We start from the raw sequence: 13,992 nt of genomic DNA on the forward strand, positions 1-13,992 counted from the left end.
CTTTCATTCACAAACTTTAATACTGTCTTAGAAACTATTGTTTCTTTTCCTCCTTTTGGAACTTTATATTCAGAGTTGTATATGTCACGGGGGGGGGGGGGGGGGGGGGGGGGGGAGGGGAGTTTTTATTTTGGTGGATTCTCATCTTGCCTAAGATGAACCTTGAGAAATATAATAATCTGGGGGAAAATTATAGAAAGTTATTCTAGAATATCTTGCTTTAAAAGAGTGTTTTTCATTAAGACTCCTGGTTTTCTTTGGTTTTCTGAATATGTGAGCATATTGCAAGCAGTGATCTGTACTGGTGGTCTTCCCTCAGTATCTAGTTCAAGGAGTAGGGCTCTGTACAGGTGCAAGAATGATATCAGAGCTCTTTAGTGTTGCTACTGAAACTCTGAAGCTAGAATCAGATCTATTATCACGAGGTTTATAGCACATTTTATAGATATAGCCTTACTGATTACTTAGTGCATTTGCTTTTATATCACTTGTGGCTTGTAATTTAACCATTGCTTTTTGTTGTGAGTATTGTAATGTGATCTGATGAGTGTCGCAAGTCTGAATTAAACCTTCCCTCCAAAACTCTTATGGTGGCACTTTCTACCTTGTTCCTCATCAATTCTAGTGTGGATTAACTAGGTGCCCTTTTTTTTTTTATGCAGTTGAGTGTGCTCTTGCTAGTGTGAGAATGTAACAAATGTTTCCACTCTTACTTGGCTATTTTTAGCCCTGTTGCTTGTATCTGTTTCTATTCAAAGAATTACTTTTGAAGCTATTCCAGGAGAACATGGTTCTGTTCTGTGATGCGGGGGGGGGGGGGGGGGGGGGGGGAGGGAGAGCACAAGTGCTGAGCGTGTTCGTTATCTGGCAGTAAGATGTCTGATATAGAGTGCTGCTTTCTGTGTGACTGAACTCCAGTCAAAGCAAATTCCTCCTTCTGGGTATTGTCCTGGCTGTGTGGCTCCAAGCTTGTGTTAGCAATTTCTTTCTGTCATTTGGAGTACCTAGGTTTTAAATTGAATCTTCTTTTTGGTTTTGTTTTTCTGTGTAAACAGCAATTAATTTTAGGGGCTGTTTAGATATGGGCCATTACATCAGAGCAAATAACTGAAGTATGCATTTCTGTAGTTTTAATAGCCAAAGATGATAGTTTGCAGTTATTGTCTTTTTTTCCCCTGCTCTTGTTACAATTGAGCAGCTGGGGTTTTTGTTTGTTCTGGTACTGGTTTAATCTGGATTAACTTTCCCTTTTTTTGCTGTTACATGAATTACTAATCTTGTGGGTGCAGCTAGCTGTTGATTGTAATGGTTCATGGGGGGTGGTCCACCAAAAAGTGTTGTGTTTTTTTTAACTGTTGTCTTATGGTTGGTACTGTTGACAAAGTACAAGCCTGAAGTGTCCTTGATGTATGCTTGTAGCTCATGTTGTATGTACTGACTTAGCCCAAGCTTAAACTGTTTCAAAAGTGTCCTACTGATGTTGTCACTAGAGGTGTGAGGAACAGTGGTTTTGAGACAAATTGGTCACAATTAATACAGGAAGGTCATATGTCCTGTGCAGCTTCAGTGGTATATTTCAGTTGTTGCGACGGAGGGAAGACACAGTCGCTCAATATGAGTGATCAGCAGACTTCGTTTATTGTCCCTTACAGTCACCTTTTATGCCTTGTTATAATTAGCTCATACATATTACAAAAGTTAAGCTCATTATTGGTTAGTTGCCTAAATACCAAGCCCACCCCTAGTTTCTCTTCTGTAGTTTTCTGTTCCCACCTGCAACATTCTTTTCCCACCGCAATCTTCCTGTTATTGTGTAACAAGGACAGCCAAAGACAGTGTATTTTGCTTTACTTCAGATAAGCTGAGAGCGATGTGCATTTTTGTTCAGCCAGCTGGACTATGTCTATGTGACCCTTTTCAGCTAGCCAGTTATCCACATTCAGTCTTATCTGAGATGCTTTGTCTACTTAAAACTTTTGTTTTATTTGTGGTACTGTTAGCTTAACCAGAGTGTGACCTGAGTTCGTATGTCCTTCCATGTATTCTTTGAAGAGAACATCTATAACCCCAGTTCATGCTCTGCAGCTGTTTCCTCGCCTACGTGTGTGTGTGTGTGTGCGCCCTGAGCTCACCTGGGCTTCTAGCTGACCCCTAAGTTCATCTTGGGCAGACTGGAAAGCTGTGCAAATTACTGTCTGTAGAGGCTTTGCCTTGTGATATTTTTTCTTTCTTTTGTGTCTGTGTGTGGAGGGGAGCCATCTGAAGAACTTCTAAGTTACCCAGCCCTGTCTTCCTGGATGAGTCTGTCTGGATTTCCTTCTTTCCCTCGGAGGGGCTGCTGCTGTGAGTCTTAACAAGCTGGCAGAGGGAGCAAGACTTCTCAAGGTGGGGCTTTTGATAGGGAGAGGGTGAATGTGTAAATGCATTATTCCTGTGAAAATGAAATTCAGAGATGACCAGCAAAAGCACCGAATATCTAGTTGTGTGTACAAAATCATTAAAGATTGCTTTTGGTGGCTAAATTGCTTCAGGTTAGTTTGAATCTCTAGTTTAATGCCTGAAACTGAATGTAGACAGATACTTCTGTGGCTGGGGGAGGGACTATAATCTAGATTACCATAAACTGTTAGGCTGTCCTGATTTTGGTCGATTATAGCCTCCTTGTTTGGATAAAGCACCTCCAAATTCTTATAAGTGTATTCTTCACTGCAAGTTACTGAATGCTAACAGGTATCCAAGAGGCTGGGCATCAAGGAGTGTTCCTCAGTAAAGATGAGACAAATCTCTTTTCCCACTGGTGATCGAAAGAATATACATGTCATAAGATAGTGATATTTTCAAGGTTACTCTGCTGACAGAGTCCCTTCCTGGGAGTTTTTTTATATTTTAAAATCCCTACAAGACATTTTTAATGTTTGAATTATTATTTTTTTTTGGTGGTGGTTGTTGCATGCAGAGGGCCTGATCAAGATCAAGTCTTGCTATACTGGATCCCAGGAAAACAAAATGTGAAACCTCATGTTTTACCTATGTTATAATGGCGCATGGCTGCTGAAACCTAACTTCCCCCTTTCCTCATAAACTCGATTCCCCTCTCTCATATCAGTTTTGCCAGATTCAGCAGTTATATAGCCACATAGTTTTCCACTGGATAAGCTTATTCAACTGACTTGTTTTGTTTTAGAGGGTTTAGTTTGCTCTTGAGTCAGCTCACTGAACCCACTCCCTCTGCAATTGCAGGAGCATTAGTCTGATTGAAGGGAAGTAGCAATATTATATGGTTAAGGAGTAGGGGAGCAGGAATGATGTTTCTGATGACAGCTCAGTTGCATGGTATTAGATATGAATTGAAACTCCATTTTAATGGAATAAACTGAGTTCTACATGCACTATGGATTGAACTTTGAATATACAACCAGGTCCCAAATAGGAAATAAAACACTTGTTGTGATTTTTCTTTTTTTTTTCCTCCCGAACTCTGGTCAGCCATCCTCTGCTTCAAGAAGGCTGTGTTAGCTCTGGCTACAGAGGGTAATGATTTTCAACCCTGAAAAGCCTGCTAGTTCACTTTTTTCCTCAGCTGCAATAAAGCTTTCCTTTTGTGAAGTACTAGTTAATGTTTTTTTACAAACCTCCTAGTTAATGCAGTGTATAATTCAGTCTGAGTATTTGTTGCAGGGGGTGACTAGGCTGCAGTTCTGTTAGCTGCTGTTTTGTTGAAGCTGTAGAGACTGTAGTGCCCTTTCACTGGATGCTACTCAGGAAACCTTAGGAGGGAAAACACCAATGGCTTTGTCTTTCCTGTTTTTTTTTTTTTTTTCATTGATTGTTCCATATTTTTTTTGTGGGGGATGGCGACAAACCCAGAGAAACAGGCATGAAGAGATTTGCAATACTGATGGTTCTTCATCACTGAATGTAGCAGTGATGGAATAAATGATGAGTATACTGTGTATTGACTTGGCTAGTATTTTCTTTTATCTCCTTAGGCTAGAAAAATAAGAGAGCAGGGGACTCTGAAATGGAGGTGTTCATTTCCTCCCATAGCAAGAGGGAGTATGTGCATGGCTGTGCAAGCACCAGGAACCACCTCTGAGCTACTGTGGTCTTTGCTTCGGAACCCAAGATACTGAGTCAGTTGACAATTCAGGATAGCATATGGTGTGGTCAGTGATGGGAATACATTCTCTTTTACTTTGGTAGCTTTTAGAGAGGGTTTGCATAAGAAAAGCCTTTTATGACAGAGGACAAGAAATGAGGTCCTTCCATCAAAGATGACAGGAACATGTATTTAATTGTTCCTTCAGGTCTTAGAATATCAGGACAGGCCAGAGCTTTTCTTAAAATATTCCTCAGCAGAGAAACATACTTCAAAAGTGAACTTGCTGTTGCCCCTTCCTCACAGGATCCCCACAGATTACCACTTCTCAAAGAGAAAAGAGAATTCCTATTTTTCTGTATATTAAAAAAAAAAAAAGGCTGCACTGGTTCACACAGAAATAATATCTAGTTCATGACAACAACTGTGGTTTGGTCTGTGTTATGGTCTAGTAAGATCTTCTATTTCTGATAGTCCTGAGAGGGGTGCTTAGAAAATAATATGTGGTTAATCTAACTGGGTCTCTGTTACTTAAAGTTTCATTACAGTCAATGATAAGTGCTGGTAACTAGTACACGTTGCAGGTCCTTGCAAACATGGGGCTTATAATTAGTTAGGACAGGGAGCAGGGCTTTGGTTTTTGCATGTGAAAGTCCACCTGGTTGCTATTTAAAATGGTGCTGTTCTTGCAGAAAGACAGCAAAAGATGAGAACAGTGATTTTGTAGATATTGATGTGTGAAACAAGGTCAAGTCATCTGACTCTTCTAGGACAGGGGTCCTCAAACTATGGCCCGTGGGCCGGATATGGCCCCCCAGGGTCCTCAATCCAGCCTCCGGTATTTACAGAACCCCCACCCCCCGCCGGGGTTTGGGGGGGGGAACCAAGCAGCCACAGATGACCTCCTGCCACTTCATCCGCGCGCCGGCCCCTTGTTTAAAAAGTTTGAGGACCCCTGTTCTAGGATATTCACTGCCTTTTGATTGTACGAAATAACTCAGGAGTGTTGTTTTCTGACAGCAGCAGAGCTGGGTGGGTTTTGCTAACCAGGTTTTTAACAGTCTGAAGATTGCCTTAGCTGTATGAAAGATAAAGCCCTAGATGGAAGCTGGTTAGGCTTTTGATCTTAGTGCAGTTGTAATTTTTAATTAATTTTTAATACCAGTGAAAGTTGAATTTGAGAAAATTGATTCCTCCTTCAGAAATTTCTGTATGAGTAAGGGCACTTGTTGCCTTTGAAGTTTGAGTATTTATAAAGAAACTATGAGGGCAAGTCTGCTGAATGCTTATTGGGTGTAGTTGGCAGATTTTGATTAATGCTAGGATATACTGAAATGTCTTTGCCTAACACATGTTTTACACTGGGATAATAGCAAAGATAAATATTGTGAGATTAGAGTTTTTTTAAAATAATGTTAATGATACTGCTTTTATGATTGGAACTTGCTTTACTAGTGGATAACATGCACTGTTCAGTCCCCCTTCTACATCGTGTTTTTGAGAGGGGCTCTGGATATGTGACCAGCCTTTGCCTAACTCCAGTCTTTTGAAGATGAGTACTTTTCTCTTCCAAAACAGTGCTGTCTTTTAAGACCTATTTGTATATTTCTTTGTCATCTTTTGTATAACATTTCCTTAGGAATACTAATCCTTGAAATTAACTTTTTTTTTTGCTGGTAATGAGAAATTATTGATTTCTGTAGATTGGTGTGTGTCCTTAGCTAATTATAGGTTGACTTGGCAGAATAATAATTTCAACTGATCAACTCAGTGGGTTTTAAGAAAAGTGGGTAAGAGTATTCACTTGTTTATTCAGTATGCTTTGCTAACACAACAGGAAGTGTATGTTAGTTTATATGTTTGTGCTGGTACTCTGGCCACTCCCAGCAATCCTTTTTTCTTGGTAAAATGTGAGAGCATACAGACAATACAATTTCTCTCTTCTGTGGTGTTCTGCTAGTGATGCAGGTCTGCTCCTGGTCATCAATATTCTATCTACTGTAGAAGACCATAAGATGAGTCATGAATCCTCCTAGGATCCATAAGCTTAGTATTGGCTTGAGGCAATACTGACACTAAGTAATCCTCACTGCTTCTGAGGAACATTTGACATGCAAACTCTTTTCCCCTTTCAAGCAGTAATAAAGGTGGTGAGATTCTTTAGAAAACAGCACTTGAGGTAAACTCTTTGCAGGCATGGATTTTTTTTTTTCTCATGCTTGTGTCATGCTACTGCTGTAGCAGTAAAATCTAGACTCATTGTACATGTACAGTGGTCATGCCATCATGAAGCAGTGTTCTGCAGTCTTTTCCCAGCCCTGTCATTGTGAGAAATACTTGACTGAGTAGCTTTGTGATTAGAGTATAAAAAAGCAATCACACTTTTAAGGTGTTAACAGAGTTTTCTGCACAGTGTTCTTTATCACAACTCCTTGTCCAGAGTCAAGAAAACAACTTTCTTGAGACTGCCTCGGGAAAAGAATTGAAACTGCAAATGTTTTGTTCAGTTGATGGAGGTGAATATTTAACTTCAGAAGGATTCTTGAAAGTCAGGTGGTATTGCAGTGTGTGGTCTGTCCCTGGAAATTCAGCAAAAGATTTACTGTGTCTTGCGGGGCTTGTGACCCTGTCGAGTCAGTTTGTATTCTGTGTATCTCTAGCTTTTCTGACTACTTTGAGTCTAAAAGGGCTAGATTTCTTGCCAAAGGAAAGTTGAACAAAATATAATAGAAAGCATTATGATAGCTTAAAAAACATGCTTTTTGTGTTGATATGCATTCAATTGCTCCTTGATTCTTTCCCTTCCACTCTTCCTGCAAAAACCCAACTAAATGTGTTAAATAAGACTTATGGTGGTATGGAGACTTCGGGAGGGAGTGGGGTTTGGTCTCCAAGAAAGTTGGGTGTTGAGGTACCAATATTTAAGTACTGCTTTTCAAAACTAGAGTATTGTCATTCTATCACTAATCTGGTGATGGCTTATACAGTACTATAATTGCTTTTGTAGTATAGGTCCTTGTGCTAAACTTGCTCTACAGATGGAAACACTAAAACAAAGCCTTGAGATTTGGGATGATTTTCCTCTTAAAAACCTCTGTTTGCTCTCCATTTTTAAGTCTAGTTATTTGTTTTAAGGAAGTGCTGAAACTTGAATTCCTTAGCACTTGAGAAGCTAAACATACTTTAAGTGAACAATTTTCTTAACTACTGATCAAGGTTTGGATTTTTAAAATAGAAGTAAAGACAACCTTTCTCTAGAGGTACTAATTGCATCGGTGAAAAAAGGTTTACAGCAATCCTGTGTTTCTTTTTTTCTGACAATAAACAAAAAGTATGACCACCTTCTTTACACAAGTTTTAGGAAGTCCAGTCTCTTTAGTGCTTTCACCTCCTTTTCTGCTAGTGTTCTGAGGGTCTGTTTTGTTTAACGTGTATCTATTTCTTTAAAATACAGCTGTTTTGTAACTCTAGTAAACAGCCAATGTGTCTACAAGGTCAAATATTAACTGCTGATGAGGGACTTTGGCATTGAGCCAGACCCTGATGTGGAAACTGAAATATTTGCTTGTCTGAATATTTTTTGATCTTTATTAAACAGATTTAATTAAGAGTTGTCTTCCAGTCTCAAATCTTTCTTCATTCAATCTGCAGTTAAAATTAAGTTCATCAGTTTGTGATATTCTGCCCATTGCTATGACAACAGTCTGCCAAGTGGACTTTAATATGAGGAATTAGAGAGAACAAGAAGCTGCTTTGCGAGTGAGGAAATGTTCTTGTTCAGCCACATCTTAATAATTAGTAACATCCCACTTACCATAGTGACTACAATTTTGAGCGTTAATTTGAAGGCAGTGGCTAACTTAACCTGCCTTCTGCCTGTTGCTTCGGTACTCTTAAAGAGTGGGTGTGAAGTGTCAGCCCTGCATGGTGAAGACATGCCTGTGCCAGGGAGGTGCTGTGTTTCCCTGGTTAGTGCACTGTTGATGGTGGAGTGGGGCCCTTCAGCTGCTGCTTGTGTGTGCTGGGGCTTAGCTGGTTGCAGTGTCTGGACACTGCCTGTAGATAGTGGGAGCCAACTAAGGGGGAATAAAATAGCTTTATTTTTAAAGCTCCCTTGATATCAAGCTGCTAATTGTGCTTTTAAGACTACTGGATTGTGTATGAAACTGATTGTAATATGCCCATGTTGGCTTGATGGGGTAATGTCAAACTGGGGGTGTGTTTCCATACTTGTCTGAAGCAAGTACAAGTCCATACTACTGCCAGGAAGAGGCCTTTGCTGGCTTTCTGCTTCAGACCTGTTGCCAAACTGCTGTTCATGGGCTGCATGGTCAGCAAGATGAGCATCATCTTTAAAGATGCTGTCATACTGTTCAGGTTGTTTGGCTCTGTTCCCACCAGCAGGCTGATCTTGCTGTGAACGCTTCACCCCCCAGGAGTGTTTCAAATGCTTGTGTGCCTGCTTTTTTCCTTAAGGTATCCTTTCATCCTGAAAGACAAACATGGTTTAAATGACTGTCACGCAGAGACACTAAAATATATGTTCGGAGAGGCAGAAAAGACCCAATTCTCCTCAGAAGCCATAGGTTGCCTGGCTATCAAAGTGTAGGCTATAGTTCAGCATGTGCTTTACAAACAAATGCAAAACTTTGTTTTAACATCACTGCACAAAAAAAAAACAAACAACCCAAAGGTCATTATTAGCATACATAAACTTAAGTTTTTGAGATGTTGGTAGTTCAGTCAGCAAGGCTTATAAAGCGGATTTTAACACAAAGAGCAAAAGTAATTTCTACTGTGGAATCAACTGAAGACTGTCCGTAACATGTTTAAAATATCAGTGGATGGCCGTGACCAGATAATAAGTGATGAGAGTTGAACTTGCTGCTCAGAGCATCTCTAAATTTACTTAATATTTTGATTTCCACAGAACATGTTTTCATTAGTTCGAACAACCTCTGTTCTGACTGTATCTGGCTTTTGGGGTGTCAGGTGTAGTGCTCTGAAGGCCTGTGTGTTCTGGGGCTTAGAAGACAATGAAATTAGACTATTCAAAGCCAATCTGTCTCCCAGTCTCGTATTCATAAAGCTGGAGAAACACAGTGTTCCAGTTCAGCACATACTACAGTTGGTTCCTGGTAAAGACAGGCCTTTTCTTGTTAAATATGTAAAGAGTTCACGAAAACATACTTTTTCTTCAGACTTCATTGAATGCTTTAACTAGCATGTAAAAAAATTCAATGTCAGGGTTCATTTTTTGGCCAACAAAAATGTATTTCTAAAGTGAAGAAAAGATTTAGATTATAATGGGGTTAACTGTCTTTCTGATTCTAGATGAGGCTCCTGAGCATTGTAAATTGATGTTTAAACTGAAGCATCTCATTGCAGCTTTAATTGTTGAGTACCTATTACTTGTAGATGCTAGTGAGCAGCTGGGTATTGAACACATCCTCATCCATGTAATCACAACGGTTTGCTCAGTCTTTATCTGAATATTATTGTGCATTGAGCTTGGTGATAGCCAGCTTGCACCAGGGCTGCTGCCCTGACAAGTTGTGTGCTGAGACATTCATATGTTGGAGTTTCAGTAAAAGCACTTTGCTATTTGTTTGCATATATTCTGCTCAGTTGCACCACTTACAGGTTGTCTTCAGTTCCCTAAATTTGCAGGTTTTACTTCCCAGTGTCATGGGGACAGAAACCAGGCTGTTGACTGTGACTGTTCTGACCAGTTGAGAGATCTGTTTCCAGTTATCATAGCTACTATAAACCATGCTCATTGATTAACCTTGTGTTAGATCTTGTACAAACACGGGGGGAATAAAAAAATTCTTGTTTCAAGGTAATTGTAGTGGTAGAGGATTGAATGAGAATGAAAGCTGACTGCCACAAATGGCATAGCACTGGTGTGTGTGTGGTTTGAGTTTTCTTTTGGGTTTCTTTGCTGTACAGCAAAGGTATGTTTAAAGCAGGGTAATAGGTAGTTTTGTAAATAATCTCTTTAAGTATGAGGGAGAACAGTAAAAAAATAAATACTGGCTACAGAGGCTGGATTTAAAGGTAAGGATCATAATTTCTCTTATAAATGAGAGGTGAGATATGTAGAGTGAGCATTGGCCATAACCTCCGTATATGTGCAGGAAAGCAGTTTAATGATAGGGAAGAAAGAAATGGCCTGGTTTGTGAATGCAACTTTTGCATTAGCATTCCGAGTGGGTATACGAGTGGTTAAATTCCAGGCATCAAAACAAGACAGCAGATACTACAGAAATTTAAGGAGTGATGCAGCTGGAGCCGGAATTTCAGCAGAGCAGCAGATAGAAAAGTCTATATATTAAATAACTGGGAACAGTTGTGAGACTTATACTTCCAGATGACATCTAGATCTAGACAGGTCCCTATCAGCTGACAAAAATGCTTTTTATCCACTGCATTTCCTCCTTTACTGTAAAGACTGCGATAAATCCAGTAATAGTGTATTAAAGCTGCTTTCTTGGGAGTCTATAGAGTACATGGTAAAAGCCGGAAGAGTTCTAGCTATCACATTTGTATATTATCTGGGTATTGAATCAGTACCCTGCCTTAACTCATGCTTTTTTTTTTCCTTCCTCCTTTCAGATTTTCTATTTTGTACATACATTGTTTTGTATATACTATATATGATGACTTCAGTGGGTAGTGAACGTACCCGGGGCACTCGGGACAAAACACAAATTTCAACCACACAGCCAACACAACCACAGAAACAAGTAGTACAGGTACGTGCTACTATATAATCTTTGAGTTGAAAGTGAGCATGTAATGATATGCGTTTTTTCCCCAAAGTCAGTAAAAACTGAGAAAAGACTGGGGGTGGGGTGGGGAAATCATGGTCTGTTTTGGAAGAGTATGTTTTATACCTTGTTCTAATTGTTCCGTAATCTAGCACAGCATTAAGTTGTTCCTGTATTCTTGTTGCTAAAGGAGCTTTGTATTCTTCAGCAACATTTCCCATCAGTGAGGAATTCTATGGCTATGCCTGTGTTGGGATTTCTGTCCTCTGACCTCAGTGTCCTCAGATCTCAGTTCTTCTATATGCTAGCCTCATGATGCTAGAAGATTTTTGGTTGATAGAGGAATTTGGGTGGGTGGGAAAACAGTTGTTAGATGTGTGCTGTGTTCTACAGCATGAATCAACATATCTGCAAGTCACAAAATCCTAAACTTACTGTGCAGTGTCTTCACAGAGTGAAATAAAGATGGTCATCTACCAGCAGATTAAAATTATTTTGAGTATCTGTGAGACTGAAATTAAGCTCTTATCCATTGTCTTGGCTCTCAGCAGCAGAGTAGTTATGTGCTTGTCTGGCTTAGAGTGCAAAATGTCTGCTCCTGGCAGCTCATTATTCTCTTGCCAGGTACTTCTGAAAATTGGAATTGATTCAAGAATTGCCTCAGTTCTCTGTTGGCAGAGAGCTCGTCATTCTAGAGGTGCTCCCCTGGGAAATTGTCTTATTATTTTCTAGGCTGATCTTTAACATGGAGGGGCTCCTGTTCTGTTTTGTACAGTATTATGTGACGTCAAGCCCTTATCTCCTTGCATTGCAGTGTTTTGCATAGTGATGATTCATACTAACGTGTGGATTTAGAAAGTGACTTTCAACAGATGAAGTTGAATTTGGTTTTGTTTTATAATAAGTAAGGCTGCAGGAATATAGCAAGCAAGTTGACAAAGTGGTGGTTTCCCCTTTTTTGACATTTGCAAGACAGCAGTGGAATACTCTGTCTGGTTTTGGGTTCCCTGGCATAAGACAGACATTGGCAGATGAGAGCAAGTCCAGTGAAGAGCTGTGAAGATGGTTGAGAGGCTGGAGCACAGGATGAATGAGTAAATGAGCTAAGGGAACTGGATTGTTTCAGCCCTAAGGCAAGGCAAGGTTGTATCTTCTGTTCAGATACCTTGTGAAAAAGAGTATAGAAAAGGTGAAGCCAGACTCTTCTCAGAGAGACAGTGGCACAAGTTGGAACACTGGAAATTCCAGCTGTTAAAAGGAAAAAAAAATTGTTTACCATGGACATGGTCATGGATTAGAGAGGCTGTGGGATCTCTGTCTGGCCCCAAGCAGCTCCTCTGATGTGACATGCTCTCGGTGGGAGGTTGCACTGAGTGTCACTGGAGGACCTTTCCAACCTATGTGATTCATTGTGTTAGGTCTTACTGACTTTTTTCTGCATTTTGTCTCCTTATTCTACTTCTTGCATAATAGATACTGGTTTGGTCGATTCAGTGGAAAAGATGGCTATTTAATATTCAGCACTTATGTTTTAGTGCACCATATTTTTATTGTTTAGATATCAGATGGACCTTCCTGTTTAGTCAGGCTTTACAGATCAACAGAAACATGTGGGATTTTACTGTTCAATTACTACTAATTAATTTTTCTGAATGTAGAATAATATTGCTTTCCTAAATGGAGCTTTCATTGTCATATCACATTGATCGCAATTTAAGAAACTACATCACAGTTCTTTTGCGTTGCTTTTGGATAATAAATATACCATTTTATTATAAGATCTGGGTCTATTACTGTTACTTAATTTTGTGTTTTGCATGCTTCTATTTTCTGGTAGTTTGAAGCTGTTAGTTAAAAATTTCCTTCACTGTTATGCTGCAAAGTTAATATATCTTGTAAGCTTGAGTAAAGTTTTAGCTGTCTTAAGATGCTACTGTTTTCTTAGTTACAATTAAAACTGAATTATACTTTTTTGTAGGATACTATGTTACTTGTAACAATGGTACCTTAAAAATAAAGAACCACTAGTTTCTGGGAAAAACCAAAAACGTCTTGTGACAATGATTTGGAGCTTATATAGTAAACGCATCTTGTGCGTTTTTGTTGTTTATTCTCCTCTTTTTTTTTTTCTCCTTATGAATCTTTTCATCTGGGTGTAATCTACTGGCATAAATATTAGTGATATTGCATTTACTTGTGTTTCTAAGTTTTCTCCTTACACAGGAAAACTGAAGATACTGTCACACATTTGATATTGTTATGAAATTGGTATATTTTAGTCTTCTAATGTAGACTTGAAAAAAGTTGGTTTACAGAAGAAATGAATCTTAATGTTTTACTGTTTCTGGTCAAATATACTGTCATGTCTCTACGGAAATTAGTGTCTGAATGTTTTTACTCTGGATATCTTTAAAGGAAATCTTTTCGCTAGCTTAAAAGCTGCAGTGAGCCTGAGGAGGCTGAAGTCATAATGAGAAGATGGAGCAACAGGGCTTAATTCCTGAAACCAGGAGACCTTTTGGTTTTGCTCTTGGCATCTGCCAAGAGTGAGCTCCTTCTCACAGAGCACTGCACTGACTGGGAGATTTCCATGGAGGGTGGCACCAGGGCTGGTGTGGTGAATTCCAGAGTAGGCTCTCCTCTGTTACTGACTGCTGTCAGCATGAAGCTTTGAAAATGTTAAGTAGTGCAGAGTACTTAACTCTGTTACAAATGCTTGGAATGTTGCCTCTGAGCACAGCAAATGTTGCTTCCCTCCAGGAACTGGGAGAGCTGTGGTAACTTCTCAGCAAATAAGCAGCTGATGGTGTATGGTGGAGTAATTTTTAGATACTTCTTGGGATTTACACTTGGCAACCTCTAGAGCTTGTATTTGTGGTAAATTTCAAAACTGAAGCAGTTTGAGGCTGATTAAGTCTGAACTTGTGAGGCACAGAATTTCATGTGGGTATCCTGTGAAGTGAGACCATGAAAGGTGAGATTAAACGAACTGCCCAGGATGAATCTGTCAAGAATTTCAGTAGATGAGGTGGTCCCCTTCTCAATGAAGAAGTCTTCCACAGCACATCAACTTGTGTTTCAGATCCTGGTGCTCTCTAGTATCAGCCTTTTCTAGCATGA

General features: G+C 39.6%; 1 protein-coding gene across 12 annotated transcripts in view; it reads left to right on the top strand.

Moving 5' to 3' along the window:
• Positions 1-2,011: 2,011 nt before the first annotated feature.
• The window catches only part of LOC119140748 (ubiquitin-associated protein 2-like), a 79,141-nt gene continuing 67,160 nt past the window's right edge, over positions 2,012-13,992 (top strand). For 3 of the 12 annotated variants that reach the window (XM_037372298.1, XM_037372299.1, XM_037372300.1), the window contains exons 1-2: positions 2,014-2,385; positions 10,718-10,857. In XM_037372298.1, coding sequence (XP_037228195.1) covers positions 10,759-10,857 — 99 coding nt within the window. In that variant the 5' untranslated portion in view covers positions 2,014-2,385; positions 10,718-10,758. Of the gene's footprint in view, positions 2,386-10,717; positions 10,858-13,992 lie in introns of all 12 variants that reach the window. The other 9 variants (XM_037372295.1, XM_037372296.1, XM_037372304.1 and 6 more) reach the window with 8 other exon arrangements.

This window comes from Falco rusticolus, chromosome W (genome assembly GCF_015220075.1).
Source record: "Falco rusticolus isolate bFalRus1 chromosome W, bFalRus1.pri, whole genome shotgun sequence".
Classification (NCBI taxonomy): domain Eukaryota; kingdom Metazoa; phylum Chordata; class Aves; order Falconiformes; family Falconidae; genus Falco; species Falco rusticolus.